General features: G+C 41.4%; 1 protein-coding gene across 6 annotated transcripts in view; it reads left to right on the forward strand.

Annotated features, from left to right (window-relative positions):
• ARID5B (AT-rich interaction domain 5B) overlaps positions 1 to 26,181 on the forward strand; it is a 210,543-nt gene that overhangs the window by 173,637 nt on the left and 10,725 nt on the right. For 5 of the 6 annotated variants that reach the window (XM_043984027.1, XM_043984026.1, XM_043984031.1 and 2 more), the window contains 2 exons: positions 1,651 to 1,703; positions 11,956 to 12,053. In XM_043984027.1, coding sequence (XP_043839962.1) covers positions 1,651 to 1,703; positions 11,956 to 12,053 — 151 coding nt within the window. The remainder of the gene's footprint in view (positions 1 to 1,650; positions 1,704 to 11,955; positions 12,054 to 26,181) is intronic. The other variant, XM_043984028.1, reaches the window with a different exon arrangement.

The following is a 26,181-nucleotide window of genomic DNA, read 5'->3' on the forward strand; positions in this document are numbered from 1 at the left end:
GCCTGTGAAAAGGCAGATATTAAGCCAGGGCATTGAAAGATGCTCAGACCAGCCACAAAGAAAGAGGAGACATGTTTTCCAGCAAACCCCCTCTCCCCCCCACCCCCATCTGTTAGGCGATAACAAATAAGTGGCAGGCTTCTGGAGAAATAAAGAGACAGAGTATAAATGAGGGCCCTATTTTAAATGACTTTAATGTTAAAATTTTAAGTGTCAAAGCTTATTTTCAACTGAGGAGAAAATCCTAGCTGGGCAGAATTCCACCTAGGAGGAGAGAATACATCTCCCAAGTTCACAACTGTGTGTATGAATATCTTAGTTGCCTATAGATTCAGTGCTACACAAAAGAGAGAGAGATCCCTGCCTGAAATCTCCCTTTCTCCAAACATATCTTCCTAGATTAAAACCATGTGTCATTTTGATGACGAATGTCAAACCTGTGTGTTTACATAACAACTTTACCATACCTAATAGCAATTGGCACTGATTGCAACCTAACTCTCACAGCCATTATAAACTTATATAACTACCAATGATTACAATGTTTGTCTTGAAAACTGGTTTTCTGAAAATAGAAGTGAAATTAATGTACTATGAACAGCTTGGCTGCATAATGCATTGACCTCAGATTAAATCAAGGCCTAAGCAAAGCTCTTGATTGCACTGAAAAAAAGTACAAGGTTCAATGAGGCTTTGAGAACGTGATGTGTCAAAGAGCCTTGTTTTATTTATTTATTGTATTCCTCATTTCTGCTGCCACAGAATCACTCGAATTCAGATTTGGGGAAGAAGGGGGGGGCTATATACTCAGTGCATAGCAGGCCCCCATTCCTGATAGTCTACTCAGATGGACACAGTTGTTAGCTATTGCTGGAGTTGCTGAGCATCATGGACGTGGTCTAACACACCACAGAGAGGGCCTGTTAAAAAAGCAATACCCAGCACACAGATGGCCAGAGGCTGAGCGAGTCCGTGCAGCGCCAGCATGCTCACCTTGGAATTCCTCCTTGCCCCCTCTGATGTCTGCATGGCTGCTGACTGGTTGGGAATATTGGTGCCTCCAGTCATTGAGAGTCCCCACGCATGTCTGGAGTACAGGATGGACCTTTAACATGTGCCACCATCCGTTATCCTATTATGAACGCAGTAAATATGAAAATAGCTGCGGTCTATTGATTATGCTGGGTTTTCTCCCAGAGAGACATAATATATTACTATTATATCAATGGCTTCTTCACAGAAGCCCAGTGAGTAACTCCGCTTTTAAAATCACACACTTTTTCCAAGACAATTGAGCAATAGGATTATGCTGTCAGACTGATGGAAACAGGACTCAAATTGTCCTTTTCCTGATCCTAAAAGTAGAACCATTTCCGTAACTGTGTATTAATGTTTCTTAAGAAATATTGTAAGTCATCCCATATCCTGTTGTTGAATGAATGAATGCCCTTTGGTAAACTATTTCCCAAGTAAGTCTGTCTGTCTGTCTGTCTGTCTGTCTCTCTCTCTCTCTCTCTCTCTCTCTCTCTCTGGGGTGGATTAGCACGCCTATTTCTCCTTCTGAGTTTATTTTTTTTTAATGTTTAATTGAAATTTCTTGGAAGTACATTAATGCAATGCTTATCTAAATACTTATTGTCCCTCTAACAGTCAACCTTTGGACTATGTTTCAAGCTGCTCAAAACCTGGGAGGATATGAAACAGTAAGTGTTTAAATAACTTAAATGAAATAATTGTGCAATCTCACTTTCCCTTCTTTGACCAAAATGGGAAAGAAACAAAAGGCAGCAACCATAGGCTGGCTTTGCAAATAGCTCTACCCTTTGGGGGTTTCTTGGGCCACTCTTGGAAACGGTCCCAATTAGTCCCAGGTTTGGCAAAATTGTAAACTTGTCATAAAAAAACGACAAGTGGAAAACATATGGACTTCTTCCTTGTCTAGGAAATCAGTTGGATCTGTGATTTTTCCCCATGTTGAGAAAGGCTTATTATTGTACAAGAGGCCAAGATGGAATAAAAGAAATTCCACTTGGCAACATACCTGACATCTGTTCATGTCTAATATGGGAAATGTATTAAAGGCTTTCAGAAGTAATCAGTATTGGCCATTCAGGAATAATATGCAGCAGAATCTTCTCTTATTGCTAGCACACACACAAAAAGGCTTTATTAGACGAGGGTCAATGCCACATAAACAGGAAGTGATCAACCTAATTCAGAAAAGGCTCTGACACTTTTTATCGGCTAATTCTATCTGACAGGAACAGTTTATTTTTAGCCCACAGGAAAATGTGATGGCCACGGATTTTGCAGCATATTTTTTTGAACCTATAAAATGTTAAAGCAACAAACCTAGATTAAAATCTTGAAATAAGAAGAAAGAGCTGCATTAATACAGCCCACAGAGATGACATCTGCAATAAAACCAATTGACACAGGAAGATGTCGTCACTGGAAATGCTTTCTTTTGCACACAGTGATCAGATTAAGTTGTGCAGTTTCTTCAGAAATTGAATAAGAAATTTTTAAAAGAAGTAATCTGGGTTATCTCTGTTTGCTAGTAAAATGACAATAAGAGACACAAAATCAAGAAAATGAAATTCATTTTAGCCCAAATGTAATAACCAGTGTTTTTTTGTCAGATAAAGCATATTGTTCCACAAACTAATATCATGTTTTGATTCAAGGAGCTAGGGGTGGGGTGGGGAGAAGGTGACAAGCTCTATGTGACACAGATGATCTTGTGTTTGGAGGACAGACATCTGCTGTGTATCCTGACTTGGGATTCTTTGATAGATTTGCGTGTGTCTACCCATGTAGAAATTCATTTTGCATATGGCGTATGCATGTTTCTAAGGAAATATAATCGATATATGAACTGCATATAAAATGTGCATTTCACAGGCATGAGTGACTCACAATGTTTATTTTTTCAAGGGCCCTGAATAAAAATAAACAATGTAATTATCGCACATGGATGGCTCTGTTGATAGGAGTGGTAGATGGGCTCCAACCTTAACTCCACAGCTGCTGCCTTAGTAAGATACTGGGTTAATTATAGCCTTCATCTGTGTGAGAAAGAGGGTAACTTGTTCAGAGTGGATCTCATAGATGTAGAAGTTGGTCCTGTGACCCAACCTATATTGTGAAGGATAGGGATATGTTTTCTGTGAACTGAGAAAGCAAGCTTCCACAGCAGTCTTACCATGATCCCTCATCACGGCTTGGAGGTAGTCCTGGGTTCTTAAAAGCTGTGCCAGTGGAGGTCTCGGATATGGGTCTGGTGATCACCTCTGTGTGTGATTGGTGTCCAAGGATGGGTCTTGCTCTGTTGGAGTGGTTCATCATCTGAATGTTGACCAGCAAGTGGTAAATTATTTTGGCCACCTTCATTTGTCGAAGTACCTGCTAAGTCTTGGAAAAGTTGAAGTCTGATGAGCAGAGGGATCACCCACACCAAGGAAATAATAATTTGCAGTGATGATAGTACCAAGAGCTGACATTTTTAGAGAGTTTTAATGTTCTGAAGCACTTTGCATCTGTTATCTTAGTGGGGCCTCAAAACAACCCTCAGTGGCTGATCCTTGAAATATCAAAGCAGAAGAAAAGAAATATTCAAACTATATTGAACACTGCTGTTGTCAAATATATTCTTTACGCCCAACAACTCTGAATACCATTCACTTTTGAGGAGAGTACTGATAAATTTTCATGTTCTCATATCATTCTCCTCTGAGGTACTTTTTCATGCAGTAGCATGACAGCATAGATTGTCCATGTGTAGAAGATTATTATTAGGGGCAGCTAGATGGCGCAGTGGATAGAGCACCGGCCCTGGAGTCAGGAGTACCTGAGTTCAAATCCGGCCTCAGACACTTAACACTTACTAGCTGTGTGACCCTGGGCAAGTCACTTAACCCCAAGTGCCTCACTAAAAAAAAAAAAAAAAAAAAAAAAAGATTATTATTATTATATCCCTGTGTTTGGGATGTTAAATGGACATAGAATATTGGAAGCCAAGTTAAAGTTGAACTTCCATTTGGATAGCTAATGTTGACTTGTACTTGGAGGTAGACCTCTGAAGAAAACTGAAACCAGGCTGGTCTGTGACTGTCGCCTCCTTCTCGTTGCCCTTCATCTCCTTCATCTTCTGCTTGGGTAGAGGGAGAGGACCCTGTTCTTTTACAACAATCCCAATTTCTTTCCTTTTCGATTGTTGTTTTCTTGTTAGCCACTGACTGGAAAATCTTAAGGATTTAAGGGTCTACTTATAAATTTACTGACCTATTAAATACAAAGTGCTGGTTCACTTGGGCAGCTGACCCACTTTGTCTAGGAGAAAATGTGTGCTGGTATTATGGGGACATTCCTTTGAAATTAAGCATGGCAGATGAAACATGCAAAATCAACACCACGGAGTAAGATCTACTTTTCTCTTCAAATGTCTTCTTGAATTAGGTATTTTCATACAGATTCTAGTCAATTGTAAAAGCAATTAAGTATACTCCTACATTAGAATCTTAGGTCAGAAGAGTTCAATAGGAGTCATTTGTCCCATGAGTTTGTTTTCTCCCAAATACCCAACTGCCAGAGGTATCCTTTCCTAAACTGTCCATGTAAGCTGGAGAAACTCATTTGCTCTCTCTGAGCCTATTCCTAGCATCTGACTTACCCTTTTCAAGATATCTATATAAGTAGATTCCATAACTGACCTCAATTTGGATCTAGTAATCCCATGTTTGTATGTCTGATGTGCAAGGATGGGTCTTACTAACTTTGAAACTTTTCTAATGACAAACAATCTATGGTGTAGAAAGGGAGTTGGATTCAGTGATTTACACTCTTTGATTCTCACAATCTTTATAATCACTTTATTCTACCATGCAGCTAATGTTGCCTGAAGGAAGATATTAATTTGCAATCATCTAAATCATTGGCTGAGGTTTTAGGAACAAAGGATATTGAGCCAGATGAGAACCTAAGAGACCATCTACTCCAGGGTTCCAGAGTATATGAAAAATTTAAAATACATATTTTGATCATTGTATTTCAGTAGAATTGGTTTCCCTTCTAATACTTTGTATATCGTTTTCTACATATATGTGTATATATGTGCATACTCATTACATACATGTGTACACACATGTGTACATATATGTGTATACGTTCTGACATGAGATTTTACTAGACTGCTAAAGAGATAAATCACACACACACACACACACACACACACACACACACACACAGAGTTAACAACACTTGATCCGGGCAGCTAGGTGTCGCAGTAGATAGAGCACCAGCCCTGGATTCAAGAGGACCTGATTTCTAATTCGGCCTCAGACACTTAACACTTATTATCTGTGTGACCCTGGGCAAGTCACTTAACCCCAATTGCCTCACCAAAAAAACAAGCCAAAAAACCCAACAACAACATTTGATCCAGGCCAGGCTCATTATTTATAAGTGAAGGAGTGAGGCCCAGAGAGGTCAGAAGCCCCATCTATTTTCATTGGGTTCAATGACAGAGATGGAATTCCAAACCAGGCCCATATTCTCTTTTTTGGGGGGGAGGGGGCGGAGGGTAATGAGGGTTAAGTGACTTGCCCAGGGTCACACAGCTAGTTAGGATCAAGTATTTGAGGCTGGGTTTGAATTCAGGTCCTCCTGAATCCAAGGCCAGTGCTTTATCCACTGCGCCACCTAGCTATTCCCCAGGCCCATATTCTCACCCTTTACACCACCATAGTATTCTGGTTGAGAGAACAAGTGCGCTTGAGAGATGAGAGAATCAAGATGAGGGTTCCTATATGGCCGTAGTCGGTCAGTCACAAGTGTAAAACTTGAAGTTTTATCTATTCAGCTTCTGACTCATGGCATGATAAAGACATCTTGCTGGAATCCATGGTGGTTACGGAACAGACTCTTTTAATTGGCTTGTTTTTGTTTGTGGTCATAAGCTATTTCAAAACTTCTGAATGCTGCTTCAGATGGTGGGATCCTTTGGTCTCAGCCCTTCACAGCCCTCAAATTGTACAACAAATTAAAAAAAAAAAAACCAGGGCAGAGTTTGTTCTTCAGGTCTCTGTGGTATGTCAAAAGTAGTTCTTTCTCTCCTCCTGACCAGCTGGCAGATACGGAAATGGATGCAGTGTCTGTAGATCCCAATGTTTAGAGCCCATCGGTCTACTGGGATGGATTTGATTTTCTACAAAAGTCTATGTTGATGTACAGTGACAAGCCTATGGTTGTTCGGTCACTCCCAACTTCCCCTTCCAGATATGTGCTCTGAAGGGCCACTCCTTTCCTTACCCCCATTGACTAGACAGATGGCGGGTGGGTGACCTCTTAAATTTCCTTCATTCCTACAGAGAGCTGAGGGTTTAGAATTGATGGAGGCAACCGGGGCCTTTGCAAGGCTCACGACACCTATGTTGGTCTGAGAGGCATCCCCTGTTGGCTTGCTGCTTCACTGGCTAAGAACAGCCCAGAGCAGGGGAGAAGGTCACAGGAGGAACAGAAAGATCTTAAAGGATTCCTATTCTGGGGCTTGGGAGGACGAACCACAACAGTACTTGCTAAGCCTGTCGATTAATTGCTTCCCTCTCCCCTCCCCTTAAGCGACAAAGCCGTGATTTTGTTTTCTTTTTCATTTTGGCAAATGCCTGTTATCTTCATGATGTGTGGGTTAGACAGAGTTTGACATCATTCTCATGACATCCTCTGAATCTGACCTCAGTTCTCTGGGCAGACAAAGCTTCTTGCTTAATTTGAAACCAGCCGGGCCAAGGATGATGTCATATAATTTTGAAAGACTTGAGTTCCTGGATTGCTACCAGGAAAAAAAAAAGGCATATTCCTTGAATTCAGCTAGCCTTCAGACCTCCTGCAGAAGAGATATTCACAGAAAGAGCCAGGGAAATCTTGCGAGCAAATGGACCTGCTCTGGCCACTGTGGAGCAGACCATAGGAATCTCTCTTCTCACTAGGGCAGGGAGATCGGAGGGTTATTTGATCTCAGCATCCCCCTCTTCTTATTCTGAAAGCTCTTTGATTTCATTGGTGAAGGTCATTCTTGCACCAGCAGAGATCGGAACCCTTCCACTACTTGGTAGATGGTCTTATGACATGAGAAGACAGCACAGTGGATTTGGAGTGAGGACGTGGGTCACACCTGCTTCTGCCAGGTGCTCCACCCTGGGCCTACTTCAATTCTCTCAGATTCCACTTTCCCATCTGTGAAATGGGAATAAAAATAGCACCTAACTCACAAGGTTGTTGGAGGATCAAATCAGATGATATTTGTAAAATTCTTTGCAAACTTTAATAAGACACTTACAAATGTTAGCTATTAGTATGATTAGCTCTCTGGACCTCAGTTTTCTTTAAAATAAAGAGATTCCGTTAAGTGCCCTTTAAAGTCCCTTTCGGCTCTAAGTCTCTAGTGCCACTACCACCACCACCCCAGAAAAGGTGGCCAGCTTTCTTTTTTTATCATAAAAGTATTTTATTGTTTTCCAGTTACATGTAAAGATAGTTTTCAACATTTGTTTTCATGAGATTTTTAGTTCCAATTTTTTTCTTCCTCCCTTTCTTCCCCCCTCCCCAAGATAGAAAGCAATCCGATATAGGTTATATATGTACAATCACATTAAACATATTTCTGCATTAGTCATGTTGTGAAAGAAGAATCAAAACACAAGGAAAAACCTGAAAAAGGAAAAAAAGTAGAAAGAGTCTGGTTCAATCTACATTCAGAATCCACGGTTCTTTTTTCTGGATGTGGAGAACGTTTTCCATCATGAGTCTTTTGGAACTGTCTTGGATCATTGTATTGCTGAGAAGACCTAAGTCTATCACATTTGATCACCACACAATATTGCTGTTACCGTGTGCAATGTTCTTCTGGTTCTGCTCCTCTCACTCAGCATCAGTCCACTCAAGTTTTTCCAGGTTTCTCTGAACTCCTCCTGCTCATTGTTTCTTACAGCACAATAGTATTCCATTACATTCATCTACCACAGCTTGTTCAGCCATTCCCCAATTGATGGGCATCCCCTCGATTTCCAATTCTTTGGGTGGCCAACCTTCTGATGATGAATCCCGCCAAATTTATCTGCTCTAGTTCTCAGATGACAGCATCCATCTCTGAGCCCATGGTCAAGACCTTTCTGGTTCAGCAGACCTTGCCAGGGCTTGTTTTCCATTGCCATAGCCTATGGAGATCCGTAGCCAATCTTCACACCAAGATAAGGTACTGGAATAGGTCTTTATTGCAGGGTCTTTACCTTCAGAGACTTATAACTCACTTTGAAGGCCCAGGCTTAGCTTTGTCGGGAGTATATCGTGAAGATGGTGGATAGATTCTCTTTTGTCCTGAGTCTATATTAAAGATAGTCCCTGTGGCATTTGAATATATCTCTTAAAGTTAAAATGGCTGGGGGGGGGAGTGGGCTTGAAGATGGGGAGAGGCGAATTCTCTCTCTCTCATGAGCCCTCCTGAGTGATTGGGGTGGGGCCGGGCAATGAGGGTTAAGTGACTTGCCCAGGGTCACACAGCTAGTAAGTGTCAGGTGTCTGAGGTCAGATTTGAACTCAGGTCCTCCTGAATCCAGGGCCAGTGCTTTATCCTAGCTGCCCCCCCCCTGCCCCGTGATATTTTTCAGCATGTTTACTTTGATCAGTAACCAAGCTCACACAGTTAAATTACACATCTAGTAAAGTTCTAAAGAAGCTAGAGGTGCTGGGAGTATGAAGAGAGAACATCGTTTTTGAGGGATTCTGCAGGAATTGAACCTTATTCCACTGGAATGCTTACAGTAGAACCTCAGAAAGCCCAGAGCTTTAGGCATGAATGCAAGTGCCAACAGGCAACTCTCGTGTGGACATCCAGGTACCATAGCCAGCAAAGAAAACAGAGACAAGTGCAAGTCTTGATTTATGGATGTCAGTTAAGAGAGATGGAATGATTTGTGGGCAGAGAGCTGACCTCAGAGCTAGAGAGTCCTGCAATTTAATTCCCATTCTGACACACCTGGCTTTGTCACTTCTTGCCACAGGTAACTCTCTAGGACTGTGAATTGCAAAGATGTTGTTGATGCACTTTGGCAGAAGGGATTCCTTCATGTGGGAGTTCTTTATATCAGTGAAACCACAGGTCCAGGCTCTATCTTATTATATCATTATTATTAATATTTTTTCCTTTTTTTTTTTGGTGGGCAATGAGGGTTAAGTGACTTGCTCAGGGTCACACAGCTAGTAAGTGTGTCGCATGTCTGAGGCCGGATTTGAACTCAGGTCCTTCTGAATCCAGGGCAGGTGCTTTATCCACTGTGCCACATCGCTGCCCAATTATTAATATTAATATGAAGGGGAATCTTCCTTTTGAGTGGTTGCCATGGGTGCCTCCTCCCCAGAGAGACTTGGGACAAGGCAAACATCATTACTTTGCCTTTTGGCAGTCCGGAGAACTCTTAGATACCCTCTAATGACGTGGGTTTTGGTGATTTCTTATTGTAGGACTCATGGTCACATTTATATGAAAAGTAAATGAGGTGAGGCTGGAAAAAATAAAGCAAAGAGGATTTTGTGTCAAGGAGATCCCAGCATTTAAAGCCTTTTGTCGGTCTCTGAGAACACATTTCATGGTGTTGTGGTTTTTTTTCCAGCGTAAAGAGAAAAGGCATTTTATCTTAAAAACCTCGACCATCCACGGGTTGAGTTAAATACAGTCAAAACAGAGATAAGCTTGTCTAGGATCCTGTCTTCATTCATGATGACACCACATATTAGCAGAGGTATTGAGTGACAGTTCCTACTAGTGGGGACTAACAAACAGCATTTCTAACAAGTGTGGGACATGGCTTATTAATACAGAACTGGGCCCTACACACTGGCAGATGACTCCATTTCAGCCCGAGTACTAAGCAGAATTCTTCTCCTTTGATAATTCATTGCTTCTTCTCATACCGTGTCTTTTCAGTCTCACAAGTTATGTTTTACAGAAGTGTTCACCAGAGGTGGAGGTGGGGTCTGGTGGTGAAGAAGATGTGTTAGTCTTGGGAGGGAGGTAATTTAGATCAGATCATGTATAGGGACCTAGGATGGAGGGTGATGAGACATTGGGGAAACACAGGGTATGCAAATCTGTGAGAATCTAGCCATTAGCCCCATGCCAACCATTCAACATTTGACAAAACACCCAAAGCCAAGAAGTGATGTTCATCTCAGGAGACCTTTCTCCCAAGCCCATTTTTATCATTTGCACTTGAGTGGCCACATGAGGCAGGTTGCCTTGGGTGGTATGGTAGATGGCAATGGGTTGATGGACCTCGGACAGTTGGTTTAATACAACAGACACACCTCTAGTTTCCCTCTGTCCAGGGAGGCTCCAAGAGCAGTGGTACACCCTAGGAGTGGCATGTTTTGACGGTCCCTTCCTCCTCTTTTTTCCCTACAAAGTCTCTGGAGGAAAAACTGGCCTCTTGAAGAAAATTAGGCTCATGATTGTACCTTTAAGAAGGTTGGGGGAAGATTGTCATTAAATATAAAATCCTTATCAAAATATGTATTTTGAGTCTTGCTGAAAAGGTTCTGTAACCATTTATTTGAATCTAAACCCATCCTGTGAATAGGGACAGGATTTTAATTTCCCATTTTACCTGCTGGTAGACGTGAGAGGTGGTTCTTTCTAATAAGAATCACCAAACAAAGGTTTCGAGACTACTTCACAGGGAATTGAACTATACTAAATAACATATTGTCTCAAGGCCCTACTTTGGCTTGTTGAGAAGGTTTTACGAAATAGAAGGGTTTCTTTTTATGTAAAGCAAGAAGGCGCCATTTACCCTATAATATTTAACCACCCATCTCTCCTCTTTAGTATTACAATTACAGAGCCCAGATTGCAAGTTGTGAGATTTGTTTTTCATTTGATTGCTGCTTGTGGCCCCTTAGTGAACTCTGCTGGTAGCCCTGTGGGTATCTTTAAGCAGACCCCTTAGGCTCTGGATTGTGTTGAAAACCCCCCCAAAAGTGGCCCCTTGGCCATTCACTCCCCCTTGCCTGGGTACCTCTGTCTTCTTTGGACTCTGCTTTGGAGTGTTTGTGTAGAGAGTAGAAATTTGCCCTTTTTCTCCCTAGTTTCAAGAACACACCCACCAGCTTTGCCGGGATAGAGTAATGACGTGGTTTCCCCAAATTATTCTTTTGCCAGATCTCCCATCTGTTATTTTGTAGATTCCTAATTTCTTTACAGAAAAGGAAAAAGAAAACAAGAACATGGTAGGCAATTCAATACATTGTAAGATGTTTATTTTCATTCACCCAGCCCAATAAAACACGTAGCTCACATATTAGCTTGGGAGTGTGTTTAGATTTTGTTAGCATTTGATCTATATACTCTTTTGCTGACCCCAAGTGACTAAAAATAAACAGCTTGTGACATATAAAGCTACAGATTTGAGTTTTGTTTTGGCGGACATAGCAAGCTGGGATAAAAATACAAACGGGACGGGCTGTGAACTTCCATGGTCTGTTTGATTTCTGGATTCCATTTGACTAATGAGCTAATCAATAATTTTGCTGAGTTCTGGTTTCATTCTGATGGCTAACTGTGGGATATGATGGAACGAGGTATAAGTTGGAGAACTTGATTGGGCGTGACGTGAATGTCAAGCTATTGTGGGGGAGGGGGGCAGCTTCTGGTGAAACTAAATGGAGTGACATGATAATTGAACCAACAGTCGAATTCCATTTCCTCCCAGTCAAGAAAAGGGATGAATATCAGGTTAGGGTGCAAAGCCATAAGCTTATTGTGCATTCCATAGCTTCTCTGCTCTTGGGTTTCTAGAACATACTGTTCTCTTGCACTGTTGCATATGCATTGAAGGCTGTGTGCTCAGATGCTGTTGAATCTCTAAAGATGCACGTTTGAATTTGCCATTGCCGTTTTTACAGATAACAGCCCGCCGACAATGGAAGCATATTTATGATGAATTAGGGGGTAATCCAGGGAGCACAAGTGCAGCTACGTGTACACGCAGACATTATGAAAGGTAAGAGAACACTTATTCTCAATCCTTGTTTAATTAAAAGCATGCTACTTCAGAGATACTTGGTCAAGGATAAGCGAGAGGAGGAGGTCAGGGGACTTTTCAAAAGATATGGAAAACACCCCTCTGCCACTTAAATTAACCTACCACTCTGTGATGAAAATCCGAGCTTATATTTGAAGGGTTACAGATGCTCAAAGATGTTTTCGTTTGGGTTGATGTGGTGTTAGCACCCATAGGGTGGGTCCCTACTTTGATAAGCATTGTTATCTCTCCCCCCCTAGAATCCTCTATAGGTTGAGTGCTGGTCCATTCATCATAGAGAGACCTTCACCTTCAGAAAAACAGAATCTGGGGCTTTATTCTCAGGTCTCCAGGGGAACCATAAGTTGTACTCCAAGGAGAGACTCTCCCGGCCCCCCTTATCTGGAAAGTCAACATTTCTTTAGCCCTTGTAAATGCCCCATGGTTTCTCTTCCATTGCTTGATGTTTTTATCTACAAAGACATATATGACACATGAAATCCCATTCGTCGTAGCCCCATTTTAACAAGCTTCATCCTCTGTGATGGAGGCTATGACAGTCCAAACAAGATGGAACCTTACCAGCATAGCCCACAGTCAAGAGTATCCTACTGCCTGCTTTTTCACGAGGGTAACACCCTGCTTACTCATGTCAAGAAAGAACAGTTAACAGAGTCACCATTTGTCTTTGGTTCATGCTTTGGTTCCTGAAGCTAAATGGTAGTTTGTTTAGGTCACACTCGGCCATGATTACAGGTGATCCAACAGGAAGATGCCTACTGAGCTCAGCCTCCTGGTGTCAAATGCAGGACTTGGAAAATCTAGGCACCGCTTCCTTTATTAATGGCCCAGACTCTGGACACAGGCAGTCAGCTGAACAAACAGACAGTTCAATTGTTTGTTTGGAGGTTAGACAAGCTCGTTCATACATTTGCTAATTGTCCTTTCCTCATAGAATAGTTGCCATTCCAGCTTTGGCTACAACAGGGCCATAGCACGTGCCCCTCCCAGGGCCTATCCAAACAAAGACATGTGTGAAGTGTCCAGGATGCCCGTGAACAGATCACAAACTAACCATTTGCAAAATAGAAAGGACGATGCTGGTTTTGCTTCTGGGTTGGTTCGTTGTTGTTGTTTTTTCTACTTGTCCTGTATTTCCTTTGTGAAATAGTGAACTCCGTAAGATTTTACACTCAGAGGGGAAATTAGAAGCATTCCAGGCCATCCCCCCACATTGTGCAAGTGAAGACATAGGGGGCGAGGCATGCGTGGGTGCGTGCCTACATGCGTGGGTGCATGGGGGTGGGGTGTATTTGTGTAATGTAATGTGCTACACTACAAACCTGGGTCCACTGGCTCTACGCCCTGTCATGTCTGCTGCTATTTACAAGATACGCTTGCAGTGTGGACACTCCAAAAATACTTAATATCTACAGAGAGAGGAGGCAGCAAAATAGAGTGGAGAGAGTACAAGAGTTGGAGGCAGGGAGAGAGACCAGGTTCAAATCCTGCCTCTGGCTTTTATTGGCTGTATAGTTCAGCAAATCATTTAGCTTCTTGGACACATTAGGAGGTACTTAATAAGTACTTGTTGTCTGACTCTGAGCCCTATTTTCTTCTATAAAACGGGGGTGGTAATGCCTATAGTCTCTTCCTTATAGAGCTGTTGAGAGGCTCCCAATGTATTTAAGTACCTGGCTAGTTTTAACACATATATAACTTGCATCATCATCATGATTATTATTAGCAGCAGCAGCTAGGTGACAATGGATAGAGTGCCAGGCCTGGTGTCAGAAAGACAGCTTTCTGAGTTCAATTCTGTCCTCAGACACTTACTAGCTGTGCGACCTTGGGCAAGTCATTTCACCCTGTTTGCCTCAGTTTCCTCAGCTGTAAAATGAGCCAGAGAAAGAAATGGCAAACCACTCCAGGATCTTTGCCAAGAAAATCCCATACGGCATCACAAAGAGTCAGACATGACTGAAAAATAACTGAACAAGAAAAATTATTATCATTCCACGTTTGGGGCACAATTATAATGAATGGGGTTGGGTTTAATTGTAGCCCTCTCTAAACATCTTTTGTCCCTGTGAATGTATCCCTATGAGAGATTCCTAGGAAAAGGTGTTTTTAATTTGTTTTTAGCCCCCCCCCCAGTCTATTTTTTTAATTGGTGACATGTTGAAATGTTTACCTGCTGATTCCCTTTTTTTAAAACATATAAAGCCTTCTGTTGACTTTTAAAATTCCTTATGACAATTCTTTGTATCTTGAAAAAAAGCCAAAACTCTCATTCCCTACAATATTCATCCTTGTTAATAAGAGGCAGTGTGGCATGGTATATAGAGAGTATGGGGAAGACCAAGGTTCAAGTCTTGTCTGTAATACATACTGCCAGTGTGGCCCTAGACGAGTCACTTACCCTTTGAGTTCTAGACACTGTTCTATAACTTTAAACCATAAATGAGTGCCCAGTCGTCATGGCTAGAAGAAGTTTCCTCACTTGAAGTTCCCTGTGACAATGGAATCTTAGCTCTGGTTCCCTTCCTCTCCCCTCCCCACCCCCCCCACCAAAAATCGTAGAAATGACCATTTTTCAGCACTTGAAGGTTTACAGAGAACTTCCCCAAGAGGTAGATGGAGACAGGATTTTCATGAACAGATGAGACATCAGAGGCTCCTGGAGCATCAGGGTCTTGCCCAGTCAGGATGTGCTCCTGACTTTGCGACAGCACCCTTTCTACCTGCCTCCATTGTCTCTACTATCATCGATGCGTTTCCATGGTTCCGATGTTGCCGTCTGAGAGAAGGGCTCTGGTAATGGCATCGAATCCAATGACTGTTCATTCCTGACTGATCCTGGTTGGTCCAGTGTCTTCATGCCTCCATCCTGTCTTCAAGAAGCTCCTGTCCTAGCTTACAAGACCCTACACATCCTCTTTGTTAGGTGTGTAAATTCCTCAAAAACATGACAGTCAGACTCTTTGCAGACCATTTCTAAGAACATCATTGCGACATTCTCTACACTCCAGCACACCTGGTGGAAGCGTTTAAAATTCAGGCAGCCTGGGCATTGGAAACCATGTGAACCAGAGTCATGTGGTTTGGGGAAGCCAATTTAATTTCTGTACAAAATTCAGTCAAATTTGTTTTCTGGGTAGAAAAGGCGTAATGTGGAAGGTTATACCCACTGGTGCCTTTGAAGATGATGGACACCCCCAGCCAGATGATTTGTCTCTCCCACAAGCAGCAGATACCCCAAGCTGTTTCATTCAGGTCTCTTTGTGTGGTCCTAGCAAGGAAACTGAAGACTGAAGGAGTTTGAAGGAAATGACTCGGAATGGTGGAATGCTTTTGGGGAGGGAGGAAGTCTAGTGATTTCATGAAGGGTCACGATTCTCACTTGATAAAAGGGGTCAAAGGGACAGGGACATAATTGCATCACATGGGGCTGCAGGATTGCCTTAACCATCAATTTCAAGGAGAGGAGCTTTCTTGGAGGTGCTTAAAGTCAGGGTCTGAAACCTAATAGAAAGTTAGTCATTGACCATCCACAAGCTTATTAACATGAAAACTTCTGTAGAACAGGGACTGTTTCATTCCTGACCTCTCTGTATCCCAATTGACTTGCATATAGTAGGTGCTTAATAAATATTTGTCATTAATTTCAAATGTCAGAGGCAAGATTTGAACATCTATCTCCAGACTCCAAGACAATTGCCCTGACCACTGTGATTGGAGATTAGCATCAAAATCATGTATTCCTGATGGGTACATCCGGTGTTGACAGATGTCATATAAAATTCACCAAATCAGCAAAAGGATTAAGGTGTTCCAAATGACCCGAAAAAATAAGGAGGAGCAGAAATTTCTCATGGATGATCATCTGGTTTCCCTGCCTTTGGGAACTTAGAAATGTCTTCTAAACTCATTTGTTTCCAGGCAGATGTTACTTTTTCTGGCTTTTTCCACCATGACAGTAGCGACTGGCTTTTATTTTTACCCAACATCCACTTTTCTTTTCAGGAAGAGGAGGAAGAAGAGTGATTTACTGTACATTCCCCACTGATTCATTTTTCAGGTCACGTGTTTCTTGTTCCAGTAAATGCTTTTGTTTTACAATCGGGGGAAAAAGTAGCCAATAGCTCAGTAAGTGTTACTTGTATCGCATATGCTGTTGGGCTACTTTGGGTTCATTAATGAGATAGTAATAAAAGCCCAGGTTATTGAATAGAATCAATGGATGTTTTTATTTAAAGCGTAGCAGGAATCACCACCGTGCCAATGAATGCATTGTTGTTGCTGAGGGTCTGACTGCCCTAAACCTGCCTCTGATTGGTTTAAATCAAATGGGTCCAAGCACTTCAGAAAAATGGCTTTTGTCAGCTAGTTTTACTTCAAACCTATTCATCTCTGTCGGTTTTTTACTATTAGTACCAGTTCTTGGCTATAGGTCCAATAGTATATATTTAATTGCTCGTGTTACAGATGATTACCAATATAAAAAGCATTCGTGTTTTCCCATAGTGACACTGTTGCTATGTAGATGATGCAAACTCAGGCGAGTCTGTGAATCATAATAACAATAATAATATAATAATAACTAATATTTACATAGTGCTTTCTATGTGCCAGGCAGTGTGCCAGTTGCTTTACAGTTATCTCATTTGATCCTCACAGCCCTTGGAGGTGGATTCTGTTATTCTATAGATGTCGAAACGGAGGCAGACAGAGGTTTGATTTGCCATGGGTTATGCAGCTCCTAAGTAGCTGACACTGTATTTGAGCTCCAGTGTTCCTAACTTCAGGCCTGGGCTTTATCTACTGGTCAAGTAGCTGCCCCAAGCATGTTATTTTAGACATCTTTGGCTTTCGATGCAGACTTAGAATTGCATGGGGTATTAGTGGAAAGGAATATCTTTCTTTGCTGCTGAATCTAAGAGCTTCATGTTTTGCCCTCCGTGGGCTCCCGCCCAGTTTTCTGTTTCTGAGATGCTTCTATTTTGCTCTGGGATCCTGAGTCTCTTTCTTCTATCAATAGCAAAGCAAATGGACTCTGGCTTCTTTTGGATGTCACTCTCTTACTTTGTTTTTTAGGAGGGTAATGCAGCTTAAATGGCTCTGCTTTCACATGCGGGTTTCTTTTCTTCTCTTTAAAAAAAAAAAAAGGAAAGAAGAAAAACTTCACACAAAATACCAGATTACTGGTTTTAATTTTCCTGAATAAATTACATGGTCTCTTTCTGTGGAGTGCATGAAGTTGTTATTAGGGATTTGAAAAAGCTTTAAGACAAAAGTTCCTTAGGATGTGCTTTTCTGAGTATTCAGAAACTCAAAATCATAAACAAATGTCTTTGGGGGTAGGGGAGAATGGGCGATGGGGCCGCTTCCTGGTACACAGACTGAGATCATAGGAGCATAGATCCAGAGCTGGGAGATACCTGAGATGCCATCAAACCCAAGCCTCTTTTTTTACAGATGAGGAAACTGAGACCTGAGGAGGTTAAAGTGACAATATCTTTGGAGCCAGAAGGGACCTTAGTGGCCCTCAAGCCTGACCCCTTTAATTTTTTTCTTTCTTTCTTTCTTTCTTTTTTTTTTTTTTTGGTGAGGCAATTGGGGTTAAGTGACTTGCCCAGGGTCACACAGCTAGTAAGTGTCAAGTGTCTGAGGCCGCATTTGAACTCAGGTCTTCCTGACTCTAGGGCCAGTGCTCTATCCACTGCGCTACCTAGCTGCCCCTTGACCCCTTTAATTTTACAGATGAGGAAACTAATGTTAAGTGACTTCGGTGGTCACACAGCTCATCAATGGCAGGGCTGGGATTTGAACTGAGATCCCGTGACGCCATGTTTGCATTGCACCAAATGACCTGCTCCCCACTAGCCCCGATTCCCTTCCTTGCGTGTTCTATGGGGCCAATACTATGCCAAGAAATCAGGAAAGTCTCCCCATGGGGAACATAGGGGGTCTGTACCTAGGCCAGGTGTGCTTGGGTTCATCAACTGAACGACACCCAGCTAGGCATGGAAGTTCAGGGCAGGGCGTGGCAGGCTACATATTTCGAGTAAGATAAAAATATGCCCCTGTGTCAATACTAAAAATACCCCAGATTCCAAGGCAGCTTTGCGAATTATGTGGACAGGGGCCAAGGAAAACCAAGGTGATCTATGGCTCTGTTCTTGCTCAGCTCAGATAGAAATCTGGTCTATTCTTGTACATTTCTGCCACCCTAGAGGCTGTAAAGTTGGTGGATCAGAAGGTCACTGAATCATGGAATTTTAGAGTTGAAAGGGATCTTAAAAACCATCTAAATTGACCTCCCACTCAAGGAGGAATCTTATCTCTAGGATCCTTAACAGATGGCCATTCACTCCCAGCTAGGTGGCACAGTGGATAGAGCTCTGGCCTAAAGTCAGGGAGACTTGACTTCAAATATGGCCTCATACACTTATTAGCTGTGTGACCCTAGACAAGTCACTTTAGTTGCCTCAGTTTCCTCACATGTAAAATGGGGTAATAATAGCACCTGCCTCCCTGTGTCATTTGGACGATCAAATGAGATCACATTTGTAAAGCACTTAGCATAGTGCCTGGCACTTGGCAGACAGATATTATCACCTCTGTTCCCCTAGCTTCTCCTCCCCTCTGTTCTTTGATCCCATCCCATATCTTTTCATCATATCCCCTCTTCTCCTTCTGTCAACTGAAGTTCTGCCATCTTCCAGTCTTTCTCCTCCCTTCATTTTGTCTCAAAACCCACAGAAAGGCTCTGTGTCCTTATCTGGGACCCCCTATTCAAGCAATCCAATTCTAGTTTCTGAAAGTTAGCCAGAAGAGGCATATTCTCCCTTTTTCCTGAATACTCCTTGTAAAGCTTGACTCTCCATTGGGTACACCAAGGGAAGACTCCTGACTGGTCTCTTTTTCGCACTCCTAAAGATTTTCTACTCAAAGGCTTTTGGAAGATAATTTAATATCCATCCTCTCACTAAGGCCACTGGGTATTCTTTACCAGTTCAAATAATTTTCTATTACCTGGACCTTTCAAGAAACTCTATTTAAAACACAAACAGACCATCCCTGAAGAAGAAAAACCAGTTTTTAAAATAAATAAATAAGAGCCAATAAAAATCTTGATTTCAAGATTTTTTTTTTAGATTTGCCTTTAACACAAGTTGTGATTAACAAAAGGTTTTCCTTTACACTGGTGGGTGAGAAAACACCCTTAGGCCCAGACTAATCCCAAGTGTGTTTGTGTCATACTTTAAACTCTCTTTCCTTCTTTGTCTCACCCTCAGACTCATTCAGCTCTCTTTGGGTCGAAGACATAGTTGTACTTCGTGTTTTCTTCCAAACTTTTGTCTTCCTTCTCTTGAAGCCAACTCCAGGACTTAAGAAAACTTTACAGGTCCCATGTTTTCTTGATATTTCTCATCAAGCATGCGTTCAAATTCAAGAATAGATTAGGTGCCTTACTCCCTTTTCTTTTTGATAAATAACAAGAGGTTTCTACTTATGATTTTCTGTCCTCGGGGCTTTATCATTAAGATTAAATAACTGTACTCTCAAGCATGCCACTGCACAAACATCTTTTCAATTATGTGAGTAACAGATGCTTTAACAAAGGAACTATTGAAAATTCAGAAAGCATGTTTCAAAAAAAAAGAAAGAAAGAAAGTATCAGATGACAGAAGAATGTAATTGTTTACCATTAAAACATATCCTTAGCTCTTTCATTCAAATGCTCTCAGAACATTTTGTTTTTTACAAAAGTTATTCAGGACTTGAGTTGGAGGGATAAATGTTTTGGAGAATTGCTAGGAATTATTTGGACATGAGGATAATAGGGTAGTTATTAATAGGATTAATATGAGAGCTGGAGGGGACCTGGGATAATTTAGTGCATATTCATTTTACAGATGGGAGAAACTAAGGCCCACAGATGAAAGTGACTGGTCCAAGGTCATTTGGGTATTGAGTAACAGTGTTAGAATTCAAATTGTGGGTGCAGTGGATAGAGCACCAGCTCTGAATTCAGGAGGACCTGAGTTCAAATCCGGCCTCAGACATTTAATTACTAGCTGTGTGACCCTGGGCAAGTCATTTAACCCCAATTGCCTCACCCAAAAAAAGAAAAAAAAAAAGAATTCAAATTGTGGTCTCTGACCTCAAACCCTCCACCACACCACCGACCAACCTAGCAGTCTTCTCATTAGAAATAAAACCAGGGCTGCGAGAGGGTGCCATTCTCCCCTGGAGAGTATTGATCGATTGTTTTTATAGACACAGGACCTTGGAAGCGATCATGCTCAACCTTATTTTATACTTGATAAAACAAAGTCCCAGACAACTCAAGGGACCCGCCCAGGGTCTTACAGGAGGTAGTTGAGCTGAGACTTGGTCCCAAGCCCCATGACTCCATATATTTTGTCCAGGGGCCGCTTGTAGATAAAGGACATCCTGCATCCATTCTTAAGCTATCAAAGCCTCAGGGACCTATATTTTCTGTAGTGTCACTTTTTCCCATCTCGCACGAGATACTATTTGTGGAAATGCTTTGAAAACTCTGGAGTAATTTGCCAACATCAGGCTTCACTATTAATATCACCCCTCTAACACTTAAAAGTGCAATGAGACAAAACACATTTTTATTAAGTGTCTGTGAGATGCCAGGCCCTATACTGGGCACTGGGTATAGAAAGATGAAAAGTGAGGTTGGTGCTGACCTCAAGAAACTTAGGGTCTGGTTGAAGGCAGAGGGAGGCTGAACCACCATTCAACCACAAATATATGTGTGTGTATGAATAAGTAGATAGACATGCACATCTATGTATATGTATGTACATGTGTTCATGTATGTGTATACATAATCTATACCTATTTTATACAATATATGTGCATGTGTAGGTATATACATATATAGAATGTGTGTATTTATATATGTATATGTGTGTGTTTATATAAAAAAATAGTATGGATGGAGATTTCATTGTGTGTGTATGTGTGTGTGTGAATGAAATCTCCACCCATACTATCTTTTTTCATTATCTGTGTGGAAGACTCATAGGATCTAGATTTAATGCTGCAAGAAACCTCTGAGATCTTCAAGTCCGACTCAGTTTACATGTGAGGAAACAGGCCCAACAAAATGAAGCGACTTCCTCGCGGTCCATTGCCAACCTCAGGCCATCCGCAGAGGCTTGCTTCTCAGTCTCTTCCTCTCATACGGCTGAACCGTGCAGACAGACAAACCCGTGGCAAGCTTGTGGCTTCGGCGTGTGGTGGTGCGTGCCCACCAGCTCACAGCTCTCTCTTGTCCCCGATCCTGCCGACTGTGTTTCTTCCCACTGATTCACTCTACACATCAGGCCCCCTGTTGGAGAGCACTGCAGAGCTGAGATCGTTATCTGGAGCGTGCATCTTTGCGGAGTGGGGTTTGGCATCTACCACAGCTGAAGCAGAGAAGCGCATTTGCTATTGTCTTCACAGCTCTGCACCCAGTGTAGAAACAGCCTCTTTTGGACACACCTCTCTACATCTCCAAAGCACCGGCATGTGTCTACAAGTGCTTTTCTGCCATGTTTGTCATCAAGATGGTGCCCTGTGAGCTGAACAAGTGTGGATGGTATTGGAATCTTTTCCTAATCCTTGGAAGACTGGATGGTTTGTTTTGTTGGTAATTTTTTAACTGGAAGAGGAAAACTCTACCTTCCTTTGGCTGAATGCTTAGCGAGAGATTGTTTTTCACACTTCACAGTGAAGCTATATTTTCTATTTCTGGTCCAGAAGGGAAACGTCTGGCCAAACCTTGAATGCCGAGACGCTAGCATCTCTACTAAGAAGTGTAACAACTCCGCTTTACATCAGATCAAGTCTAGAGCCCCAGTGGAGGCAATATATAGCAAGTCTGTCTTTGTGTTACCGTTGAAAAAGAAAAGAACTAATTGAGCACACAATTTAATAGCTACAGAGAGAGTGCCAGAGTTTTTAACCTGAGTAGGCCGATATTCCTCCCTGCGACGCCTGCCCCGAAACCATTTTGCTTCTGGGGGTAGCATGACTTACAGAAATATTTGGTACTTCCCATTGGTCTAGCCGCATGAAACATTCATCCCTTATTGGTAAGCCTGAGGTCCTAAAGTCTCCCTAGCCTGTTTCTTTCTTCTCCTGACTTTGAATCAGGCCATGTATGCCTATACCCCATTTTTCAAATCTCTATAAATAGATGAATTCCCATCTCTTCTTCAGCACTGTTTGCTAAATGTTTTGGCCTCTCAGTTCAGTTATTCCATGCAGGCATTAATCAGGACAGGAGACACTGGTAGTTATACTGTACATTCTGCTGGGGTTGGGGGTGCGGGGCAGTTGACTAATAAAGATTAAGAGCCTTTTCTCTTTTTTTATGAAATGCTAATGACAGAGACATGTGTGATATGCTGTGAAATACATTTCTCTAATGTGAAGTTTCTGGTTTTTGTTGAGAAAGAAACTCAGATCCCTAGAGGATTTTAGAATTTGTAAATATAAAATTATCTGCCTTCGTGTTTAAAAAAAATATATAAAGGGAGTTGGCAGGTAGCCAGATTACTTACATTACTGTAATAGATTTGCTGACCTCTGACTTGTGCTGCAGAGAAATACATTGAATTTTTCATAATATCAGATGAGGCAGATCTAAAAACTCAGGTTACACTGAGCTCCATTATTTCACTTGAGATTTACTAAAGCAGGAATCTTTTCAAACCAGCAATTTCTATATGATTATAATTTATTGGCCCAGACCCCAATAAATCAGGGTTAGCATGTCACTGATTTGTTCATCTAACTTGAGTTGATTTTAAGTTGTCTTTATTTAAAAAAATAAAAGTCTTGCCTTTCACAGTGACTGAATTTAATAAGAATCTTTGTGATAGCAAAGGGCTCCCCTACTGTTTCTGCTTTGGGGTGGAAAATGCTATTCTTGTATTATTCCTGGAAGAGGAAAGAGAGAGGGGGAACCTCACGCTGCTCTCATTCGCCTATGGAAAGATGTTATTTTTTCAATACATGGATAGCTTACCTATTTGAGGTCCATTAATGGCATCATAAATAAGCATTTGGCTAATCTGGAATTTGAAATCTGGATTATAAAAGGTCCATGTATTTGCACTGCTTCCAATCCCCAGACCTGATGAAGATCAGGGAGGGGAGAAAATGCTCTCTGGTTTCTCTAATGAATACATTGCTCTGCACCCTCCCCCCTTTGGCCCCCATTACTTCCACCCACCTGAAACCTGACCGTGGCCTTAAAAGCTTGCAAGCCCATCTGAGTGATTTCTCCAGATTAATGAATTTTAGAGGGTTGGAATAGGGGGGAGAGGGACATTTTTGCTTTTATCTGCACTGTTTAGAAACTGATTAAATCTTTGTTGTACTACAAATATTTGAAAATAATTATCTGCTGGTTTCAGGCATGTTGCATTCTGCTAAACTATTTGTATAATCCAAACCGCGTTCTTCCTGTGTTGGGCAATATCGACCTTCAATTGGCTAACCTGTTTTAAGGGTACCGCGTGTTCGTTGAATGTTCAAATGTTCAGAAATCTGTAGTAATTTTAGTGCTCAGGGACTGTAAAAACTTCTAATAATCAAACGATAAGATCATATCCTGTGGGGTGATTGTGTTGTACCTTAGAGGAAAACTGAAAAAACATTCAGTGAAAACTGCACCAAACGGAAATCGCCATATGAAGCTGTCTGTAATTGTTTGTGGTGGGAGATGTTGTCCTGCCCTCCAGAGCTGCAGTGCCTGTAGCCCTGCTCACTTCACTTTCTCAGCCCCCCCCCACCCGCCAAATGCATTCCTCTCCCTTTCTTTGTCTTCCTTCTTTCCTTCCTTTCTTAATTTCTATTTTTTCTTTTTCCTTCTTTCTTCCTTTTTTTGTTCCTTCTCTCCTCCCTCTCTTCTTCTCTTTCTTTTCTTCCATCCTTCTTCTTTCTTCCTTCCTTTTCTTCCTTACTATAATTATCCTTCTACTACTCAGAGACTCAGCCCAGCCCATGACCCTATCCTTTAAATACACACACACACACACACACACACACACACACACACACGGTGCAGAGCAACACACATAAGACACCCTCTGAGCCTTGAACAAGTTATGCTTATGTTTGGATTCAGTTTTACCTTAGTCATGCCTCTTTCCAGATACAAGAAACATTTAATTCCAGATTTCCTGCTTCTGGCTCTCAGCCTTTGACCAGCAAAGTGAAATGTGTTTTCACTGTTCTTGGCCAGCCCAGCTGCTGAGTTGAGTGGAAAGAGGGGGGAAAAAAGACCAAAAAATGAAAATGTCATTCTCCTACTTGAACTCACAGGAATATAAGAGGACATTTAAGCCCGGGTTACAAATTAGCACCTATCTAATGAGCAAGGGTTCAGTTCTTGCCCTTGGTATCAGAACCAAGACTAAAAAAGGGTTGCTGCCTGAGAATATTATATGAGATTCCAGAAAAGGTATTTCAGTGGTGATTGAGGCACCTGGCTGCCTCCCTCCCCCCCCCCCACTCATCCCCAAAGGGTTCTCATGGGATTTCTGTCCATGGAATCACCATCTCATTTGAAGATGAGGACAACTGGGGATGGAGGTATTGATGAAAGGAGGAATGGTTACCATTGGAACATGTAAGTTTCAAATGCACCTCCAGTTGCCACGGCAACCAAACAAAAATCAAACAATCCTATCTCTGTGATAACAATTATTGCAATAAAGTGTTTTCATTAAAGTTAGTTTTAAATATTTAACACATGGAGGGAAAGGATATAAATATTGTCCTTGCTTGAACCCCAACTTTCCATTGCTGTGAAGTGAGGGGCTCTTGACTAGGCCCAGGCGAGATTATTAGATGTTTGAGGGAATGTTAGGGGACTTTACAAATGAAGTCGAATAAATTCAAGTATGAACAAGATTGTTTTTTTTCTCTCTTATTCTGCTTAGTTATGCTTTTTATTATATAAACATTAGCTGTAATATTACAGTGGGAAGCAGGTATTTGGCAGCTATATATTATTTTAGTAAGTCTGCATAGAGGGAGTACTTTCCAGTTTTAGCAGCTGTAACATGTTTAAACTCAGTTTGTAATGGGATCTGAAGATGAATATTCCCCATGGGCTCTCCTTAGCTTTGTTACTGGCCCGCTGCCAAATTTAGGGCTCGAAAGTATTATTCACGCCTCCTTGCACATACCTTGTCAGAGCATGCTCAGTTAATGAATTTCGTTTCTAATATGGCATAAATTGGGATTTGATTTTACCATAATTTATGTAGTATTTTATTAAAGAACAAAATTTTATGATCACAGGAAGCTCCATTTCTGCACTCTTAAAGCCAAAACTGTTAGTACAGTCAAGGGGTAGAGATCCAAATTGCATGGTTAGAAACCAATTGTAGGATAACAAACGAACATCCCAGGCAAAAGGGTTTTCTGCCTGGGAGTCTTAGATTAAAGATAATTAGGATTCCCAATCTTTGAACAGATTTATGTTGTTTATAAGTAGAGTGCATTTTCTTCATTGAGTCAACTTGTCTTCTTTAAAACAAATTATGTTTGCTGTATTAAAGTTCATCTTTTTAAGGCTGAGTCTTGTATTAATCCCACAGTGAGTCATTAATCACACCAAATGCATTATAAAAACTTTAATCACTGAAGTTGAAACTGAGATTGTAATGCAATCCATCCCTTTTAATTACATCAGCTATTTTTCCCGTTCAGATCAAGAGCTACGTCTCAAAGGGAAAACAGATTAAAATGAGAGCTGTTTGATGTTTTTTTTTCTTTTTTAAAAGCAATTTTATGGATTTTGTTAAAGAAAGTTACATAATTAAAATTCTTGAATTTTTTTAGTCCTCTGATTTTTGTGGGCTGATTGTCTTTCTTCTCTTTGCTGCCGTTATGATTTTGTTCTAACTGGAGTCTTAGTAAACTCCTTCCTTACTGCTGGAGACACTATAAAAAGTTTTGCTCCTTGGAAATGCTCAATAAGGTGCCTGTTGCTTGGTGGGGCTGCCCTTTAACTACCATGCCAAGTCTTCAGTTTGTGGAAATATTACCCTTACGTAAC

The sequence above is a fragment of the Dromiciops gliroides genome, chromosome 2 (genome assembly GCF_019393635.1).
Source record: "Dromiciops gliroides isolate mDroGli1 chromosome 2, mDroGli1.pri, whole genome shotgun sequence".
Taxonomy (NCBI): domain Eukaryota; kingdom Metazoa; phylum Chordata; class Mammalia; order Microbiotheria; family Microbiotheriidae; genus Dromiciops; species Dromiciops gliroides.